The 22,222-nt window shown below is 46.2% G+C and overlaps 1 protein-coding gene across 1 annotated transcript; it reads left to right on the forward strand.

Annotated features, from left to right (window-relative positions):
• Window positions 1-1,433: 1,433 nt before the first annotated feature.
• On the forward strand, window positions 1,434-6,790 carry LOC101952340 (nuclear receptor subfamily 0 group B member 2-like). Its single transcript, XM_005299635.4, has 2 exons — window positions 1,434-2,127; window positions 6,335-6,790. The coding sequence occupies exons 1-2, from the start codon at window positions 1,554-1,556 to the stop codon at window positions 6,586-6,588; spliced, it is 828 nt and encodes a 275-aa protein (XP_005299692.2). The 5' UTR covers window positions 1,434-1,553; the 3' UTR covers window positions 6,589-6,790.
• The last annotated feature ends 15,432 nt before the right edge of the window (window positions 6,791-22,222 follow it).

Consider the following 22,222-nt stretch of genomic DNA (forward strand, 5'->3'; position numbering starts at 1 on the left):
CAATATGCCAACTTGGCTGCACAGCTTACAAGGAGACAATGTGAATGGGTTGAGCCATGCAGCAGAGGACTAGGAGACATTTATCCAAAACCACTGAGCATCTTTTAGGTCCCTCTGCTTTTATTTCTTCATATATTCTCTATATAGGCTAATGGGATGAGTCCCTGTGTGCTATCTTGGATATGGCCAGATGTGAAATGTAGGTGGAAGTACTGCCATGAAAAACAGTAATGTTTTTGTTTGTTTTTCAGAATTTCCTATTGTTCTAAATAGAACTGTGTGAAAATGGTCAGTGTAACCCCAAGCCCCTGGAGACGGAATTTCAGGTTGTGTTGCAAAGTCTAAATGCCGGCCTTTGTAATCAGAAAAAAATTGTTATCTGCAAAGGGGCCTGGTTCTGAATGTACAAGATCCCATTTGCAGTTGAACCTGGGACGAATGATGGCTTTGCATCAAAATCATGTAGCATTGTGGCTCTGAGGTGAAATCTGGCACCTTTGACTGAATTTGGATTTGGAACCTGAGAAAATGAGACACAGAGCAGTCCAGTGAGTTGCTCCAGCTGATAGTCATTTATGTATTTAATGTAACAAAAATTCTTTACTCCATCCTCCTGTAGCGCTTGCTGAGTAACCATCTTACTTTATTGATGTTATCCCTGATTTTACCCCTCTAACATTTTTGTTCCCTTTATTATATCATGGATGAAATTAGGCCCCAGTCCTGCAAACACTTAGCACATGCTTAACTTCATGCACATGAATAGTCCTTTTTAGCCAAGTGCAGTTGTAAAAACACCTGCAGGATCATGGCCTGAGTTTGAAAGTTCCCTGGTGGAAGGACGGTAACCTTTTAGTCTAGCACACTTTGGTGCACTGTAAGAAATAACCATTATTAATTATAAAAGACCACACTGCCTGCAAATATATCCCCCATGTTTCAAATTTACAGAAATCAAAATTTTGATTCACTGAGATCAATCAATAGCATTAATACGTATAAATACATTTCTGCACCTTGTTTTGCCATGGACATGAACAAGGTCAGTGTATCTATAAAAATACAAGTAGCTTGTTTCTGCAGTTAGCATATTTTTCTGTTGACTTTCCCCTCAAGGGCAAGCTATATATGATACATAGCCTGCAATTGTAAAAATATCACTACAATTGACAGCATTGGAGTCCTTGGTGTCATGGCATGGGGACAGTCACTACAAAATTGCAATGATGCCTGACAGCAAAGAATACCTCTTCTATTGTTGTGTTCCTCAGTCAACCAGCCCTGGCTCTCTCATTCAGATAATTTCAGTCATGCAAGATAGTGGGATTGGTTAAGCCACGCCTTGTTTGGCTGTGAATAAAAACACACTGGAGCAAATAAAGTTCAAGGTAGCTTTACAGCTCTGGGTCACATTTCAGCTCAGCTAAGTGTATAAAAAGCACACAATGCCTAGCTGTTTGGCAGAAAGACTCTTGCACTACAGCAGCATAGTTCTGCATATAATATCCTGACGCAGTGAGTGCACTGCTCAGGAAACCCTCAAGGCAGTGGGCATGGCTAGTCAGGCCTCACCTGAGAAGTCTAGAAAATGCCAGTGTGAGACAGGTCATCCACAGAGCATCCTTTACCAGATCCTTAACAAAGAAGAGCAGGATGAGACCAGATGGCATCCCCAGTACTACCATCCTTGCTATTCGATATCAAGTGCTGGCTGTCCCTGCGAGGGCAACAGGAAAGTTGTCCTCAGAACTCCAGAAGTGACCTGCATGAGAGCTTCTGAAGTGCTCTTAAAGACTATAACTTTTATAAGAAACTTGCCTTCTTTTTATCATTTGCCCCAGGAGGATCAGGCACTTCTAGTACAACAGTGCTGGGCCCCTCTCTTTGTCTTGGGCCTGGCACAAGAGTGGGTGAATTTTGAACTGAAAGAGATTTCAGTCCCTAGTTTGTTGAAAAAAATCCTTCTCAATCAGTCTCTGACCGATAGTGACAAAGTGGAGAACTCCTCCCTGGGAGCATCATTAGCAGACGTTCAGAAGATGAAGAATTTCCTGGAGAAGTTCTGGAATGCGGACATATGTGCAAAAGAATATGCCTATCTGAAAGGAATTATTCTCTTTAACCCTGGTAAGTTCCATGGCAATATTTGTAGACAAATGCACAGCTAAGTTTGTGTCTAAAATATTTTAAAATATTATCTGCAAACAGATGTTCGGATTTTTAACCTGATTTCTGTCATCCTAGCTAACCACTTTCAAAATCAGCATTCAGCAATGTAATTACTTTTATTCTGAATTTACTTTGGGTGATATCTAGGTTTATATATGCTCACCCTGTTGCCCTTTGTAAAAACAAATGGCTTTAAAAAAAGCCCTTTATTAAGAAATTATTAGGTCATATAAACTTATTGTGTCACTTAAAACTTTGATTTCCAGACTTATGGACAGAGATAATATAGCTGCATTAAATATGTGGGAGGGATACATATATACAATTTAATATTAGACATATTGTAACAGGATTTCCTAAATACCCAAAATATTTATTAAGAGACAAGGTAGGTGAGGTAATATCTTTTATTGGACCAACATCGGTTGATGAAAGAGGCAAGCTTTCGAGCTCCACAGAGATTTTTGTCAGGCCTGAAGAAAAGTTGTGTCTCTCACCAACAGAAGTTGGTCTAATAAAAGATATTACCTCACCCACCTTGTGTCTCTCAGATCTTGGGACCAACATGGCTACAACATTGCAAACAATGTAAAATATTTATTGTTGAGAGCACATCAACAAATCAGACATCATACGTAAGCTGCGGAATCTGAGCATTGCGAGTAAGGCACCTATGGGATTCATTGTGTTGCAAGTTGTATATATATATATATTTTTTAATATGTTGCAGTTTGAATTTAGCATTTTCTACATCACTGTTTTCACAGCTGGGTCCCTGTATAACAAACAGTAAGAAAACTTTAAAAAGTTATGATCTTCTCACTCCTCATGGTTAGGGAGAGAGACAAGCAAAGCTTATCCTTTGCGAAGGGGGTTGGCTACTTCAGCACCACAGAATGAATGAGGCAGGAGGGGCCTGATCCTAAGTCCCCTGAAGTAAAAGGAATGACTTCCGTTCACTCCAATGAGCTACGGATCAGGGCCTTGACTCCATCAATAATTACCATTCACGACACAACCATCCACAATGTGCTCTATTTGGGGCGCCCCCAGAAGAACACTTGAACATGTCAGCAAAATGTCTGTCCATTTAGTGACATTTCTTGCAAGAAGCATTGTAAAAGTGTGTTTTAGAAGCAGCACTGGCTTCACATGTGTTTTCAAGTGGAATTCGAGATGTGGTTTTCATTGTTAAGGCCCTTTAGGGCATCTTATATTGTCTTGTGTATCCTGAGATTGCATCTACATAAGAAAATTTGAACCAGTGGGATTTTTGCTTGCTTTACTGTGAATAATTTTTAGTTACTGAACTTCTGAAAATAAATCCACATAATGGGAGTGCAAAAATCATACTGTGGTTTACAAACTTTAATTAGTTAACACACTTTGCCCCTCTGAAGAAAATATTCTATTGGGGAAACTGAGGCAGAGACATTAAGTGACTCGTTCAAGGCTAAAATTAGAATTTAGGAGCCCATGGCTCATATTCCTGTGCTCAGCCTACTAGGCCGTTCCTCCTTCCCCTTACCTATTTCAGTGCAGATTCATTTGTGTAGCTCTCATTTTTGGATTATTATATCAGTAGTTCTCAAGAAAATTCCACTTGCCAAAGGGTATTCAGTACAAGTTCAGCCACCTTTTGCATCTCTGCCTCTGCTTCAGTGCTTGATGCTTGGCCCATACTTAATGCTCTGCAAGTCTGAGCTATGAGTTTTGAACAATTCCTACCATCCATAGTGCTTACTACCCATGAGGGGGTTTTTGGGGGTGGAGGCAGGGTTGGGTAATGTCCAGGCAGGGTGCTCAGTGTTTCTAGAACCTACCAGAATGCCTCATGTTGCTGCACAGCAACTTCTCTAGCTGATTAAGGAGCAGAGTTTGTCAGGCTTTGAAGTTAATCCCCTCCTTGGCTGGAAGGATGATGGCTGTGATGCGGAGTCTTAAGAGCGTGCAGGAGAGTTTAAAGCCTGGAAAGGCAAGGCTGAGTGACTCAGTAGCAATGTTCTGCATTGCCAGACAGAATACTCAGAGTTGGTACTTATTTGTCACTCTCAGGGCCAATCACAGTCTGTGGATTGGGCTCAGACAGCATGCTCTGCCCCTTGTGGAAAGGAAAAAACCTCATATCACTCAATAACAATCCCTCCAACAAATGGCACGGCTGTGTTGACTCCGAAGGGAATACCAGTCACTTAAGATATCCCTAGTAAGGAGGTTAATGTCTTGGATATACAGCCTTTGCCAGGAGAAAATGTGGGGGGGAGGAAGGGGGGAGAGGGTTAAGAAAATCCTCAATGCTTCCTCTGGGATGTGGAGAGAGGCTAGGCTACTATGTAAATTATAGCCCAAATCCAAGGGAGTGGTTGGAAAATGCCCCACATATGTGAACAGTGAAGCTAAATTGCTCTCAATTACTTCTGACAGTGCACTGAGAAACAAACACAGTGATGAGACTGAAATAGTGAAAGTAGCATTGTTATTACATCCGTGCCATCTGCGATGCTAATGTTAGGACCATGTCAGGGGTTCTCTTATAAATGTCATTTTTCAGCGATTTATAACTTGGCTGGAGACACTTATACATCAGTGAATCTTATTGCACACGATCTCAAGCCAAGTAATTTCTTTGTATTAATATTTATAACGTGAAAACATTGGTTTGTTACATATAAAAAGAGGGAACAAATGAGAAAATGTAGCAAGTTTCAGGGGAAGAATCCATTCTGAGTAAATAAAGCTCTTGATATCTTAAAATTAAGCATGTGCCCAAGTGCTATGTTGGATCGGGGTCTTATACTGGAATAGTTAAGAGAGAGATCAGGATCCAAGTGATTATATTAAAGTAGCATGGATGAGATCCTCACTCTTTGTTCCGGCCCCCTTACAGCAGTAAAAGGGCCAGAGAGACATAAAAGGGTGTTAAAAGCCCCTTAGCTTACTGTGGGAGAATACCCCAGTGCAGGCACTGCAGTTAAACAGCTATAAAGCTGCCTTTTGAGAACCCTCTTGCAACCTCTGTCATAGGGAGTGAGCTCGGGTGGGGCTGGGGACAGGACCGGTATGTTGGGGGTGGGTCACAGCATGCAGAGTTGCTGATTCTGGGCAGCACTGTGGCCCACAGGGCAACCCAGGAAGATTGCTGTAATTTAGGGTTTGTCTATACATGCTACAGCGGTGTGACTTTTAAAACACAGGGGCTATAAGGATCAATGTATGCATAACACATTAGTGTGCTTTAGAAACCCCACCCCCATAGTGTGAATTACCCCACCCTGTAGACAAGCCCTTAGACAGGCCCCCAGGCCTGTCTAAGCTATGCTGGAGGCCTCTCCAGCCTCAGAAGCAGCTAAGGACTGGGAAGACACAAAGATGGTGTAAACTGGTGGTTCTCAGCCTTTACAGATGACTGTACCCTTTTCAGGAGTTTGATTTGTCTTACGTACCCCCAGGTAGTTTTTAAGTGAAATGAAACTCACTTAAAAATCAGACATAAAATGCAAAAGTGCCACAGAATACTATTACAAAAATCATGTATTTTCTCATTTTTACCATATAATTATAAAATAAATCAATTGGAATATAAATATTGTACTTGCATTTCAGTGTATGGTATATAGAGCAGTATAAACAAGTCATTGTCTGTATGAAATTTTAGTTTGTACTGACTTCACTAGTGCTTTTTATGTAGCTTGTTGTAAAACTACGCAAGTATCTAGATGAGTTGATGTGCCCCCTGGAAGACCTCTGGGTACCCCCAGGGGTACACGTACCCCTGGTTGAGAACCACTGGTGTAAACCCACCTTAGCTACCTCTTCCCATGGGCTATAAGTTCTGTGCTGTCTGTCTGAGAGGTGCTGCACAGAATCTGCCGCTGTCTGTTTAATCTAAGTCACTTCCCTAATACTGTCTTTTTTTTCTAAAACTTCACTTTTAATATAATTGTCTGATTGCATTATACTGGGTTTTAAATACTACACAATGTTTACTAAAGCTACCTAAGCATGTTTTCCCATCTTTTTAAAATGAATAAATAAAACAAGATTTTTTTAAAAAAAGACAATAAATACTCTTAGCTGGAGGGATGGCTACAAACCATTACAGAGGATACTTCATAAACTAGTTTTACTCAAAAAAGCTTTCCTTGTTTTATTCCTGTTTTTACAGAACTGCCTGGCCTAAGATTTCGTCACTATGTGCAAACCCTCCAACAGGAAGCCCAGCGCACTCTGATGGAATTTAGCTCAATGATGTACAACAGAAACCTCGGCAGATTTGCTTGGATTCTTGGGCTGCTCGCCAGCCTCAAAGCCGTTAATGCCGAGACTATTGCAGATCTCTTCTTCAGACCTATTTTAGGAGAGGTCAACCTAAATGAATTACTTCTAGAAACCCTGTATTTCAAGCAAGACTTACTTTAAAAACAAAACACCTTTTTGTGTTCCTAAATAACAACAACAACAGCAAAGATTTAAGAGGGGGGGAAAGGTTTATGGTCAATATAGTAAAAGTAAACATAGATTTAAAAATTGACTAACATAACATTACTATTTATTTTTTTGTAAAACTAAATGTAATCATGTAAACTTCAGGCTAAAAACCTATTAAATATCAGTTCATAAATCTGTGTGCCATATCTGGAAGAGATTTGTCCTAGCATACCACAAGGAAGTTTGAAAGATATTAACATCATCTCTAATTGCTGTAGTTCCAACTGTATTACTGTATTTCTAATGTTCATTTTCACAACCACTTAAAAAAAGTGTTTCCTACAAGCTGATTTGGCAGCATTTTTTGTTTTCAGAAAAATTGCTGAGTTTGACCCTACAATAGCCAGATCCCTCTGTTTATGTCCCCATCCATCTTGATCAGTGATAGAATAAGGATAAGCCCTGCCCCTTTGTGGGATGTAATTCCCTAATCCCTCCTGGCTTAAACCGCACTCTTTTGCATTTGATTGCTCCCTTAACTCCATCCTTTCTGACTCTTGATCTCACCTCTAGCCCCTCTTCTAGCTCCTCTCTGTCTGAGCCTGCCCTCCACTCCTTCTGGCATCTATTCCCCCCCCCCCCCCCATGACCCAAAATGTCCCATGGCCTCCCTGCCTAAACTCTTAATCAATATGAATTAAATCCTTGTATGGCCAAGAACCTTTGCTAATAATTAATGCTACCCTAGAAACAAAGAACAAAAGTGAAAAATCATGAGAAAAGCTCAAAATGTAAATATAAGGAGATAGGTATTCTAAGACATTTGCAAGCGGGCCAGCTGAGAAAAATGGATGTTAAAAATTCTAAAATACATACTTTTACTAAAGCACCACAGAATGTTTTCCCTCATGCATAGGCATGCGCAGCACATTTCATTAGGGTGTGCACCCAGGGAGCCCCGCCCTGCCCTAGCCCTGCCCCCGTCCACTCCCTCCTACTTCCCACCCCCCCCGCTCCTTGTCCCCTGACTACCACCTCCAGGGACTCCTGCCCCTAACTGCCCCCCAGGACTCCACCCCCATCTAAGCCTCCCTACTCCTTGTCCCCTGACTGCCCCCCTAGGACCCTACCCCCTACCTGCCCCCTGACTGCCCCGACTCTTATCCACACCCCTGCCCCCAGACAGACCCCTGAGACTCCCACGCCTATCCAACTGCTCCCCGCCCCCTGACAGGACCCCCAGAACTCCCAACTCATACAACCCCCCCCCCGCCCACCCCAACCCATCTCCACACTCCTGCCTCCTGACAGCCCCCCACCAGAACTCCCGACTCATCCAACCTCCCCAGCTCCTTGTCCCCTGACCACCCCCTCCAGAGATCCCCCACCCTAACTGCCCCCCCCGGAACCTCCTTGCTCCCTGCCCCCTGACTGCCCTGATCCCTATCCATCCCCCGCTCCCTGACTGCCCTCTCCAGAGACCCCCAACCACCCCCCCGGGATTCCACCCCCTATCCAACCCACCCTGCTCTCTGTCCCCTGACTGTCCCCACCCCTTATCAAACCCCACCGGCCTCGGACCCCTTACCATGAGGCTCCTAGCAGCATGTTTTGTTCCGCGCAGAGCCAGACATGCTGCCCCACGCATGGGTGGCAGGTTTGTAGAAATGTTGGTGGTGCCCAGAACCTGCCCCCCCCCCCACAACTCCACCCCCCCCACCTGCCTAAGGCTCTGGTTTGGAGTTTGGGTGGGGGAGGGGATCTGGGGTGCAGACTCTGGGATGGAGTTTGGGTGCTGGGTGCAGGCTGGGGTGGATGTGCAGGAGGGGGTGAGGGGTGCAGGCCCTGGGACGGAGTTTGGGTGCAGGCTCTAGGCTGGGGGTGGGAGCGTAGGAGGGGGTGAGGGGTGCAGGCTCTGGGAGGGAATTTGGGAGTGGGAGGGGGTGCAGAGGGAGGGGGTGTAGGCTCTGGGAGGGAGATTGGGGGCAGGAGGGGGTGCATGGGAAAAGGGTGCACACTCTGGGAGGGAGTTTGGGGATAGGAGGGGGTGCAGGGGTGAGGGCTGTGGGGCTGAGAATGAGGGGTTCATGATGCAGGAGGGGGTTCAGGGCTGGGGCAGAGGATTAGGGTGCAGGGGGATGAGGGTTCTGGCTGAGGATGCATGGCCGCCTGGGGGTGGCAAGTGGGGCAATTTGCCCCAGGCCCCGCAGGGGCCCCCACGAGAATGTCGGAGGCTCGCCTCCGCCTTCCCCAGTGCCTCAGCGCACCACATCCAGGAACGGCCCTGGGCAGCACTGCAGCGCCGTGGTGGCTCCAGCAGGGCTTGAGCTCCTCCCGCTCAGAGCTGTGTAGTAAGGGGGCGGGGTTGTGAGCTGCGGCTGAGCAGGAGGAGCTCAGGTCCTGTCGACAGGGCCGCCCAGAGGATTCAGGGGGCCTGGGGCAAAGCAATTTCGGGGGCCCCTTCCATTAAAAAAAAGTTGTAATACTATAGTAACATGTATTTGGAAAGTAAAAAATAACCAGTGAAATACATTCAAAAATTATTTTAATAATTTGAAAATACACGAAATACATTATTTAAAAACATTAAATGCTTTAATTGTATGTACACATTTGCAATTACATAATGGGCTGTCACTGGGTGATGGTGATGGTTGGTGCCAATGGGCTGTCGCTGCCTCTTGCCCAGGGCTGGGTGGGGAGTTGGGATCTGGGTCAGGGGATACCCGGCTCACAGGCTGGGCTCGGAGCTGGGGGTCAGGGCAGCAGGGGATGGGGTCGGGGGATGCCTGGCTCAGAGGGGTTGAGCTCGGAGCTAGGGGTCAGGGCTGTGGGGGGGGGATGGGTTCAGGGGGGTCCCAGCTCAGAGGGGCTTACTATGCTGCTTACCCCCACCTCCCACCTCTCCCAGAGCCCAGCGAGTCACATACAGAAGCAGTCCTGGGCAGCGCTGCAGTGGCGTGCCTTCGATGAGGGGTTCATAATGCAGGAGGGGGCTCAGGGCTGGGGCAGAAGATTAGGGTGTGGGGGGGATGAGGGCTGGGGCTGGGGTGGAGAGGGTTTGTGGTGTTGGAGAGGCTAGGGCGGAAGGGCAGGGTAAGGGCAGCCTGCCCTGCCATTCAGGGATGGGGGCACTAGGACCCTGGGGCAGCAGACAGCCGTTGAGCAGGAATGTGCAGCACAAGAAGCAGACATAGAAGAGGCGCTGCTTTCTTTCAGGCAGGGACGCACCGGGGCGGGTGGGGGGAGACCCCGTGGGGGTTGGCAGGCGAGACCTGTGGGGGGGGGGGTGGCAGACAGGGGCTGGCCCGGGAAGGCAGGGGAGGGGCCGGCAGCTTGCTGCCCCGGGAACCATTTGCCCAATGCTCACTCCTGCATTAGAGTGTGCCAGTGCACACCCGGCACACCCCGTGCGCACGCCTATGCCCTCATGGATAATTGAAGAAGAAATTGTATCACTCAACCAACTAAAAAACCCTACTCATTATAAGCTTGCTTAACATGTTCCATTACAAGGCCCTGTTTTAGTTGCTTGTAACTTTGCCAAACTTAAATTGTTTTGGCTGAAATTTTCCATGTCAAGTGTCTGCCTTAACCTGAACCATTTTAGCAAAAACATATCAAGAAACGTCAGCCACGTCTGAGAATTAATTTGGGAAAAGGTACATTTTTTCCCATGTTAAAAAAAAAAAATCTTAACTTTTGTTGACAGATTGTAGTGCTCCCATGCATTAGAGCAGGGACTTGAAATTTGGCAGAACTGGTGCTAGGGATGTGCTTTTTGCTGGCCTTGTGAAAATTCACCCACATTTGGCCAAGTTATAAATCCCCTGGGAAAAAAAATCTCAATTTGCACATGCTCAGTAAAGACTTGATAGAATTTGGCAGATAAATTCTCCAACGATTCCCTCTGCACTGAGCATGCTTTATTTCCTCACAGCTCCTACCTTGTGATTGGACCTCAAATGAGCTGTCCCAGTCCAGGGCTAGAGGCTGAGTAGGGGTTTCTTTGCTGAGGCTGTTGTGACACCAGATACAGGAATGGATAGCAGGGAGACAGTCTTTACTGTGGTCTCAATTCTCCCACTGCTGGTGCCCATGCAGCATGGATGAGTTGGAAGAACAGCCTCACCTGAATGCAGAGGGGTGAGGAATGGTGGGGAAGAGAGAGAGTACAGGGTGGGAGGATAAGAGCCTGGGGTGGTTAGGTGTAGAAGCTGGGAGAGCTGCATAGGAGTAGAAGATGGCAAGGGGGAAGGATAGGAATAATGGGAAAGAAACCCACCCTGGAAACATTGGTTCTAGTCAATTACCATCCAGTGTTCCTGAGCAAGCTCAGAGAAGATACTTCTAGGCCAACTACAAGTTTGTCTAATTGAAGGTAAAATCTTACCCTTGGCACAGTCTGGATTCAGGACATTGGATAGAAAAAGCTTTAGATGGATGATCTCCTCCTGTCAATGGTTTGAGAACAGACACGGATTCTCATCCTCCCACACCTTTCGGCGTTTGGCACCATTGACCAGACCGTACTTCTGCCCCATCTGAGAGAAGTGGCAGAGGTCCAGGGAAATGAACTAAAATGTCTTGAGTCCTTCCTGGAGGGACACACCCAGAGTAGTGATGGGAAACTGCATCTCCACCACCTGACCCTTCTACTTGTGGGGTTCCACAGGCTCAACTCTCTCTCTAGTCTTACTCAGTGTCTTCATGAAGCCACAAAGTGATCTGGTAAGATATAGACTCAACCACCACTGATATGCGTATAACATACTGCTCTACCTATTCATCACCATATCTGACTCCAACACTACCAATTGGCCCACTGTTCGGATGAGATCGACTCATGGAGAAAGAACAGCTGGTTGAAGCTGAATCCAGGCAAGACAGAGGTGATGCTGGTAGGTAGAAGAGTTTGTGAAGAGTTTGTGGCTATGGTGCAGTCTCCTTTGGTGGAAGGCACACACCAACAATTAATCAAATCAGTCTGTTGTTTAGGAGTGATCTTGGATTCCTTGCTGATGCTAAATTCTCACATAAGAACAGCCACGAGTAACACCGTCTACCATCTATGATTTGGCTAGGAGACTCCATCCCATCCTGACAGATGATAACCTGGCCTTGATTTTACATGCCTTTGTCACTTCCCATCTGGACTAGAGCAATGCAATATGACTGGGCATGAAACCATGAGCCCTTAGGAAACTCCAGTTAGTACAGAATGCTGCAGCATGTCTCCTCAGCAACACAGGCATCTGAACACATCAAATTTGTCCTCTGCTTTCTATACTGGCTTCCCGTAAGTCAAGTTCAAGGTCTTGGTCCTTATTTTCAATGGACCAGAGCCCGAGATATCTTAAAAATCACCTAACACTCCACAATGAAGACCGGGGTTGACAATTACACTCTTCTACCATAAAGGTAAAATTTGGCTGGGCAGAAGACAGAACTTATTTGAGGGCTCGTGTGAGACTGTGAAAGGCACTCCCACGGGAACTAAGGAACATCATAAACCTGACCACCTTCCACTCCGAGTGCAGCGTGCACTTTTTGACCTGCCTTCTCTAACATAAACACAGAGCAGCACGTGCATTTAAAACAAACATAAAAGAATGCTACCAAACTAAAACAGTCCACTGCTCATGTGATTCTCTCCCTGAGGAGAGAATGACATACAAGGTGAACCGCATGTGACTAAAGTTAGTCATGTTGTTTAATGGACTACTGGAAGGGGCTTAGATACTGTGGTGATGAGGGCAATATAAGAACCTAGATAGAATCAAATAGCATAGAAGGGCAAGAGCCATGGAGAGGGGAGATTCTGAGCCGAGGAGGTGGGGGAACTTAGGTAGAATCTGGGGAGGAGGCAGGAGCAGGGAGGAGTTTGACAGGGAATGGAGTGACGGTGGGAGGAATGGGCAGCAGCCAGTGGGATAGCAGCAGGGGGCATATGAGTTGAAAGGGATAGCAGCAGAAGCTTGGTACAGAGGGAAATGAGGAGAAGGGGACAGGATGAGGTTAAAGTGGACAGAGGCAGAATGGTCTGACACACTAGGGCGGTCCACTACAAAACGTAATTGAATCTAGGAGTCCTGGGCCTCACATTCTTGATCTGTCTCTTGTATATTATTTGCTCTGAAATCCATCGTTAAAGTCTGTGTCTCCATCCCCCTCTCGTGGCTGAGCCACACAGAAGCTACTACTACTGCTACTGCCTACTCTGCTATCGCAGCGGGCAGAGGATGTGGATCTAAAGATCTCAACCCTGCTGGTGACCCTTCAGAGGGAGTCATTAGGATTCCACATGATGACATTTTGTTTTTTTCAATTCTTTAAGTTTTTCCAAAACTTTAGGAAATTACATAAAATTTGTAAAAGAATTTTGAGTGCTTGACTTTACAACCTTAAAGTTAGGGAATACCAGAATTAAAGTTGCCTAGGCAATGTTAATTTGGCCCCCTTGTGTGTGTATATATGCATCACGATACAATCTTTAATGACATGATCACATACTATTTTTTCCTACAGGGCCCTTGTCTCATTCAGTGCACAGAAAGGACTATGCTTTGGAAATGAATCAGGATTGTGCAGTGAATGAGACTGATGACTCCTGGCTCATTTGTGGCAGAAGTTGGAAAGTGAAGAGGCCAGTTCCTCATTTTCTGAATATCAACTTGAGACCCTGGAGTCTGATTTGCAGAAGTTTTGAGCACTCACAGCTGCAATTGAGGTCAATGGGAAGCACTGTGCTTTGAACATATAAAATGCTATATAAGAATAACCATACTGGATCAAACCAATGGTCCACCTAGCCCAGCATCCTTTCTCACATGGTTATGACGGGTTCGGTCACAGAGACGCCCTTGGGACTGTCACCTGATGCACGAAATTACTTCTGAGCCCATTTTCCCTGCCAGCTTGGGACTCCAGAACCCTGCCTTGTTGAGCCAGACACGCTATGTCTGCTGCAACACAGACCCAGGTGTGAACCACACCCCCAAAGCTCTAGGCTTTAACTGAAAACCACTCAGCAGGTTACCTATCTCCAGCACCCAGACACCCAGTTCCCAGTGGGATCCAAACCCCAAATAAATCTGTTTTACGCTGTATAAAGCTTATACAGGGTAAACTCATGAATTGTCCGCCCTTTATAACACTGATAGAAAGATATGCACAGTTGTTTTCTCCCTCAGGTATTAATCACTTACTCTGGGTTTGTTAATAAAAAAAAAGTGATTTTATTAAGTATAAAAAGTAGGATTCAAGTGGTTTCAAGTAATAACAGAAAGAACAAAGTAAGTAACCAAGTAAAATAAAGCAAAAACACGCAAGTCTAAGCCTAATACATTAAAAAACTGAATACAGGTAAATCTCACCCTCAGAGATGTTCCAATAAGCTTCTTTCACAGACTAGACTCTTTCCTAGTCTGGGCCCAATCCTTTCCCCTGGTACAGTTCTTGTTAGTTTCAGCTCAGGTGGTAACTAGGGGATTTCTCATGACTGGCAGTCCCCTTTGTTCTGTTCCACCCCCTTTTATATCTTTGGCACAAGGCGGGAATCCTTTGTCTCTCTCTGGGTTCTCCCCCTTCCTTCTAAATGGAAAAGCACCAGGTTTAAGATGGATTCCAGTATCATATGACATGTTAACATGTCAGTGAGACTTCATTACTCACTGGCTGGCACCCACTTATTCAGGAAGGCTTACAAATGAACAGAGCCATTTACAACCAATTGTCCTAGTTAATGGGAGCCATCAAGATTCCAAGCCACCATTAATGGCCCACACTTTGCATAGTTACAATAGGACTTCAGAGTAATACTTCATATTTCTAGCTTCAGATACAAGAATGATACATTCATACAAATAGGATGACCACACTCAGTAGATTATAAGCTTTGGAATGATACCTTACAAGAAACCTTTTGCATAAAGCATATTCCAGTTACCTCATATTCACACTTATAAACATATTTCCATAAAACATATGGAGTGCAACATCACAATGGTGGCCAGTGCCAGATGCTTCAGAGGAATGAACGGAACAGGGCAATTATTGTGATCCATCCCCTGTGGTCCAGACCCAGCTTCTGGCAGTCAGAGGTTTACAGACACCCAAAGTATGGGGTTGCGACCCTGATCATCTTAGCTAATAGCCATTGATGGACTTCTCCTCCAGGACCTTACTTAGTTCTTTTTTTTAACCCACTTATACTTTTGGCTTTCACAACATCCTCTGGCAATGAGTTCCATAGGTTGACTGGCATTGTGTGAAGAAGTACTGCTTTGTTTGTTTTTTAAACCTGCTGCCTATTCATTTCATTGGGTGACCCCTAGGTGACCTGAGGCACCTAGGGTAGCCCACACTGAAAATGCCACGGTCAGGGCTGGCTGCTAAAGGGAGAGCAGAGTCTCCCAAAACTGATGGTTAACACTGTAGTTAGAATCACCAACCAGTCACAAACTATGTTCCCGATCCCCTCACTGGTTATCAAAAAGCTTTAAAATAAAAGTCAGATGGCCACCTTTATTGCATTCCAGTTCTCTGGCTCTCAATCAGCAAGAAGGTCCAGTAGGATAAGGAGTTATTTAAAACTCTGCTCCCTGTACAAAATGTTCTTCTGATCCCCAAAGGGCTAGCCTCATTACCAAATCAATATTAGTTTGGATCTTACCCAAAAGTACGATGGTGCCACCATCCTTTAATATGTAAAACTAAAGGTTTTATTATAAAGAAAAGAAAAAGAGAATTGTTAAATGGTCAAAGCAATCAGATACATACATAAGGCTTCAGATTCCATATATCAGGTTCTTAGCAGTATTGGTGAATTTGCTGGCTTGTAGAGTTCCTCTGGAACACATCCAAAGCTTGGATTCATTCAGTCCTTTGGTCAAAGCTTCAGTTTGTAGAGAAGTTGCTCCAGAGATAAAAAGCAGGATTGAAGACAAACTGGAGAAGATGCAGCTGCCTTTTATATCCTTGGCCATGTGGCCTGTACATCCTTTTTCCCAAACACAAGCTCAGAGCACATAGGCATGGAAAAGCACTCAGAGCCCCCGATCCACAGGCATATCCCGACAAGTCCTGCTGACTCATAGGTGTAACCTCTGGCTTCTCTCAACGGGTTCATTGTACAGCTGATTGCCCCTGCTGGATCATTAAGCAGGCTAGATAGTGCTGATGCCCATCTGTCTGGGGGTGTCACCCAGAAATACAGCACAAGTTTGATATACAAATATAACACATATATTTATAACTCACAATACAAAGATGATACACACATATAAGCACAATTCTCATATTTACCTAATTATAACTTTTCCACTGATACCTTACATGACATATATTGTAAGATTCATTGCAAATTTGTAATATTGGTATCAAATATATTATAAATGGTCACCCATATTCCATACAGTGTCACACCCTGGTTCTTGCATTATATGAAGAGATAAATAACACTTCCTTATTCACTTTCTCCACCCCATTCATGATTTTATAGACCTCTAAAATATTACCCCTAGCCATCTCTTTCCTAAGATCTTCAGTCTCCAACTCTTTTTAATCTCTCCTCATCTGGAAGCTGTTCCATAGCGCTAATCATTTTCATTGCCCTTTTCTGTATCATCTCCAGTTCACAGATATATTTTTTGAGAGGGGGTGAACTACAGGTGGTATTCAAGGTGTGGGTGTAGCATGGATTTATATAGTGGCATTATGTCATTTAACAGTCTGTCATATTATCTATCACTTTCCTAATGGTTCCTAACATTCTAATAGCTTTTTTTTTGACTGCTGCTGCACATTGAGTGGATGTTTTCAGAGAACTATCCATGATGATTCCAAAATCCCTTTCTTGAGTAGTAACAGCCAATTTAAACCCCATAATTTTTTATGTATAGTTGGGATTATGTGCACTGTGCATTAATTTGCATTGAATTTCTTCTGTCAATCTGTCGCCCAGTCACTCAGTTTTGTGAGATCCCTTTGTAACTCTTCAGAGTCAGTTTTGGACTTACCGGTAACTATCTTGAGCAATTTTGTATTGTCTGCAAACTTTGCCCCTCACTGTTTACTCCCTTTTCCAGATCATTTATGAATATATTGAACAGCACTGCTCTCTCTCTAGGGCAGTGGTTCCCAAACTTGTTTCGCCGCTTGTGCAGGGAAAGCCCCTGGCGGGCCAGGCCGGGTTGTTTACCGGATGCGTCCGCAGGTTTGGCCGATCGCGGCTCCCATCGTGGCTCCCTGGGCCTGCACCGCTTCCAGCAGCTCCCATTGGCCTGGAGCAGCGAACCGCAGCCACTGGGATCCACAATCGGCCGAACCTGCGGACGTGGCAGGTAAACAACCCGGCCCGGCCCGCCAGGGGCTTTCCCTGCATAAGCGGCGAAACAAGTTTGGGAACCACTGCTCTAGGCGGAAGTTAGCTCTGGCCAGCCTCATTTACACAAATGATAACGTTGCTTACCCCTGGTTCCACATAGTGTTTTATTGCTTTAATTGGAATTTGTCTAGGTCTTGATTGTATAAATGACAGCAGATGGTTATTGGGATTGTACTCATGAAAGGCATAGGTATGGTGCATCACATGCCCTGAAGCAAGTGGGTCACCCTGACTTACAGGTTGTGGACTCTGGAATGGACAAGGGATTCAAGTTCAACAAGACTCTGGGACTCTCTAGAGGGCCTTGTCCTAGAGTCCAGAAGCTAGATCCACAAAGGGATTTAGGTACTTAAGTCCAAAATTCACATCCCCAAACTACCTGCTTGGTTGCTGTCTAGCTCTGTAGGTGCCTCCGTTCCCTAAGCACCTAAATTTCTACCAATAAAATCTGCCAGTGAGTATGTGCACAGCCAGCTAAGTCCTGACACCTATCTCAAGCCTAAGCCCTGGTGGGATCCTCAAGCTAAGCATTCTTCCACTATCTTGCCTGCAGGGACCACTCTGGTAGGTATTGTCAGAGGCCTCCTAACAGATTGGGCCCTGCATAAAACATGGTGGCTGTGGTCTCTGTTCCCTGTAAGCTGCGTGCTTGGGGGGGGCCGCAAAGGAGAGATTCAATTACCACCCAGCTGATTAGCAGAGTGTGCACAGCAGGCCGGCAGAGCAGGGCAGAGAGGACAGCCTGTTTCAGGAGGACTCAGGTCTGAATGGTGAGTGTCTGAGTGCTTTTCTTAAAGAGAGAGTGCACTCTTTCTGAGATTTCCCCAGCAGCCAGCTCACACAGTCTCTGTCTCTCTGTCTCTGTCTGTCTCTTTCTCTCTCTCCTCCTCCTGCCCATGTACCCCATCTCCACAGAGTAGGGGAGGGGAGACAACAGGGCTCAGGAGAGCTTTCAGTGAGTGTCTTAAAGAGAGAACGCACAGCTTTCCCCAGCAGCCAGCACACAAACTGTCTCTGTGTCACACACACACACACACACACACACACACACACACACACACACACACACACACACACACTCTGTCACATACAAACTGTCTTTGTGTCATACACACGTACTCTGTCACACACAAACTGTCTCTGTGTGACACACACACACTCTGTCTCTCTCTCTCTCACATACTGTCTTTCATAAGTACCTCCCAACACATACATGCACACACTCTGTCTCTGTGTCACACACAAACTGTATCTGTGTCACACACACACACTGTGTCTCACACACATACTATGTCACACACCCAGAGTCTCTGTGTTACACACACACACAGTATTTGTGTGTGTGTGTATGTCTCTCTCTCTTTCTCACACACACACACAGTCTCTTTCACACTCAGCTCTCAACACATATACACACACACTGTCTCTGTGTCACACACATACAGAGTCTCTGTGTCACACACACACACACACACACACACACACACACACACACACACACACACACACACTCTGTCTCTTTCACACTCGCCTCCCAACACATACTTGTATTATTGTTGTTGTTATTTCTTGGTACTTCCTGCAATGCACATATATTCTCTGTAATTTTATTCTTTCAAAGTGTGTTATTTTAGTGTTTTGACTGGTCTGTGGATTTCATAATTTTTATTTCTCTTACACTCAAATTTAATTCTTTGAGTAGTGAGTTCTAAAATGCCTAACCTGTCCTGGCTGGAGTAATTATCCCTATGGTAACTTTTTTAAAATATATATTATATCTAGGTTTTTTGTTTCTACTGGTGGCACACATCCCTCGGTGCACATAACAAAATTTATTCTGCACATGGATGGAAAAATTAGAGGGAATATTGGCTGTGGTGTTGCTGCCCTCCCTATAGAACCTTTAGCCAGTGGTTAGAGCACTCAGCCAGGCAGTGGGAGACATGGGTCCAAACCTCTACTCTGCCTGTAATTAAATATCCAGTGGATCAAAGAAAGAGTGAGACTGACTATGCAGTGGTTAGGGCACTCATCTGTGATGTGGGAGACTCAAATCCCTGTTCCAATGAGTATTAATTTATTTATACACAGTAGAAAGGCTTCAATAGACAAGATTGAGAAAGATCCAGACCAAAACCTACTGGTTAGGATGCTCTCCAGAAAGGTGGATTCAAATCCCTGCTCAACATCAAGCAGAGGGGCGATTTGAACATCTCCCACATTCTGGGTGAGTAACCTGAGTGCTGGAATAAAGGGTATAACAGGAGCGGGGCATCACCACTACCATTTTTTCTAAGAAAGCGTTTAGGTGTCTAACTCTGGGGGAGGCAGGGCTGGCCTTACCATGAGGCGAACTGAGGCAGCCGCCTCAGGTGCCAGACTATGGGGGGGGGGGGCGCCACTAGGACCCAGAGTGTAGAAAATTGTGTCTGCTGCTGGTGCATATGTATTCTCTCTGCTCTAGATGCACAGAGATGGTGGAGTGCTGTGCTGGAGGAAGGAGGACACAAGAGACATAACAGGCAGGCAGGATAAAAGGTGAGAGGGAATAACAGAAAGCGGCAGGAGCTGCAGGGGGAGAGAGAGGAGGACCCTCTTATCCTTTCTAGCACTCCCAGGAGCCTGGACTGATTAACACCAACTTCTAAGGGAGCTTCCTGTTTCCTGCTGCTTCCCTGAACCCACTTGAGGAGAACAGGAAGTCAACTGAAATAGTAGGAGCCAGTTAGGCCCTTAAGATGCTGATATCTTCCCTCAGTCAGGCCCTGCTACCAGCCTGCTTATTTGTCCCCTTCAATTGAGTGTTGAGAATCACTATAGCTGGCACAGAACAGCAGTCACGAGTGAAAGAAGAAAACGCCCCTCTGGGGCAGCATTCAGAAAAAGAAAGAAAGCAAAGGAAGCTTTTCTATCAAAGCAGGAAGGAGCTCTCCTGAGATACATAATAGACACAAATGTTCACCGTAAGCCTTCCGGCCTCAGTGAGGATGTGAGTGGTGAGGAGATGCCTGATCTTCCAGTTAGTCAGAGTGCAGGTGACCTGGCAGCTACTGCATAGGGTTACCATATTTCAACAATCAAAAAAGAGGACGGGAGGAGCCCCGCCCCTGTCCTAGCCCCGCCCCCGGTCCTGTCCTAGCCCCGCCCCTGCCCCTTCCACTTCCTCCCACTTCCTGCCCCCTCAGAACCCCCAACCCTCCCCCCCACTCCTTGTCCCCTGACTGCCCCCCAGGACTCCACCCCCTCCCTAAGCCTCCCTGCCTCTTGTCCCCTGACTGCCCCCTCCTGAGACCTTCCCCACATCCTAACTGGCCCCCTAGGACCCTACCCCCTACCTGTCCCCTGACTGCTCCAACCCTTATCCACACCCCCACCCCCTGACAGCCCCCCCCAGAACTCCTGACCCATCTAAACCCCTCTGCTCCCTGTCCCCTGACTGCCCCCTCCTGGGACCCCTGCTCCTAACTGCCCTCCAGAACCCTACCCCCTACCTAAGCCTCCCTGTTTCTTGTCCCCTAACTGTCCCCTCCTGAGACCCCCCCACCTGTACCCTGACTGCCCAAAACCTTACACCCCCAACCCCCAGACAGCCCCCCCAGAACTCCCAAACACCCCCCCGCTCCTTGTCCCCTAACTGCCCCCTCCTGAGACCCCCCCACCTGTACCCTCACTGCCCAAAACCTTACACCCCCAACCCCCAGACAGCCCCCCCCCCGAACTCCCTGACCCATCCAACCCTCCCCCCTGCTCCCTGTCTCTTGATTACCCCCTCCCCCAGAACCTCCCTGCCGCTTCTCTGGCCCCCGGCCCCCTTACTGTGCTGCAGAGCAGCACGCTCGACAGCGGGGGAGGGCAGCAGGGTCGGAGCTCCAGACGAACAGCCCGGCGATCTGTGAATGCGGGGAGGGAGGGGGAGGGAGGGGGAGGAGGGGACTGGTTTCAAGTTTCAGGAGAGAGGAGGGGGGAAGTGACGGAAGGGCTCAGGCTCTGGCTGTCGGAGCCCCGGCTGGTCTGTAAGCCGCGCACACGCTCTGCATGGGGGGGGGGAGGAGGGGAAGTCCGGACATTGACAAATTCCCCCCGGACGCTATTTTTAACCCGAAAAAGCTGGACATGTCCGGGGGAATCCGGACGAATGGTAACCCTACTACTGCAGCATCCTTATCGCCATCTCAAATGGATGTAACCGTGCACATTCCTGAAGAAAAGTGTAGATCAGAGAAGAGTGTGGTGGAGGCGCAAGAAACAGCTGCTGCTGAGTTTAGTTCCTTAAGTCTAGATGATCCAGGACTGTGGAGCCACTTGAGCAGTAGCCTGAGGGAACTTCCTTGTACTGCATGGGCCACAGCAAGTGAAAAACTTCATGTTCCCCAAAGACAATGAAAATAGAAGTTTCCATCCAACACATTACTGTCATGAAATCCCCAATGGTGACAAAGTGGAAAGGCCAGGGCTTATGTACTCAAAAACACAGAATGCTGCATACTGTTTTTGTTGCAAACTCTTCCAGTCTAATGTTCCAGCCACATTGGGTTCTACAGGAACAAAGGACTGGAAAAATCTGGCTAGAAATCTGGCATGCCATGAGAAGGCAGCAAATCACCAGAGAGCATTCCATAGGTGGAAAGAGCTTGACATGAGACTAAGGTTAAAGGCCACCATAGATGATCAGCATCAAAAGATTGCATCAGAGTCTCTTTACTGGCAAAATGTTCTGAAAAGGCTCATTGCCATTGTGAGAATGCTTGCTACCCAAAACCTAACTCTGTGTGGCACTTCATATCAGCTGTATGTGCCAAACAATGGAAACTTCCTTAAAATTGTGGAGCTGATGACTGAGTTTGATGCTGTACTCCAGGAGCATCTAAGAAGAGTCACCACCCAAGAAATGTACACACACCACTACCTTGGAAAAACAATTCAAAACGAGATCATACCGTTACTGGCAACAAAAGTCAAACAGAAGATTGTGGCAGATCTGAAGTCCGCAAGATATTACTCTGTATCCAACGAAGTGGGTATTCACCCACGAAACCTCATGCTCCAATATGTCTGTTAGTCTATAAGGTGCCACAGGACTTTTTGCTGCTTTTAAAGATATTACTTTGTTATTCTGGACTGCACACCTGACATCAGCCATACGGAACAAATGACTTTAATGGTGCGTTTTGTAACAACAACAGAATCTAGTGAAACTGTCCCTGCAATGGTGACTGTCACAGAGCGTTTTCTAGAATT

This window comes from Chrysemys picta, chromosome 3 (genome assembly GCF_011386835.1).
Source record: "Chrysemys picta bellii isolate R12L10 chromosome 3, ASM1138683v2, whole genome shotgun sequence".
Lineage (NCBI taxonomy): Eukaryota > Metazoa > Chordata > Testudines > Emydidae > Chrysemys > Chrysemys picta.

Excerpts from the sequence above, each read along its gene's own strand:
- LOC101952340 (XM_005299635.4), top strand. The coding sequence starts at position 1,554 with ATGGCTAGTCAGGCCTCACCTGAGAAGTCTAGAAAATGCCAGTGTGAG. Across the intron at positions 2,128-6,334 it reads AATTATTCTCTTTAACCCTG|AACTGCCTGGCCTAAGATTT; the intron begins GTAAGTTCCATG and ends CTGTTTTTACAG.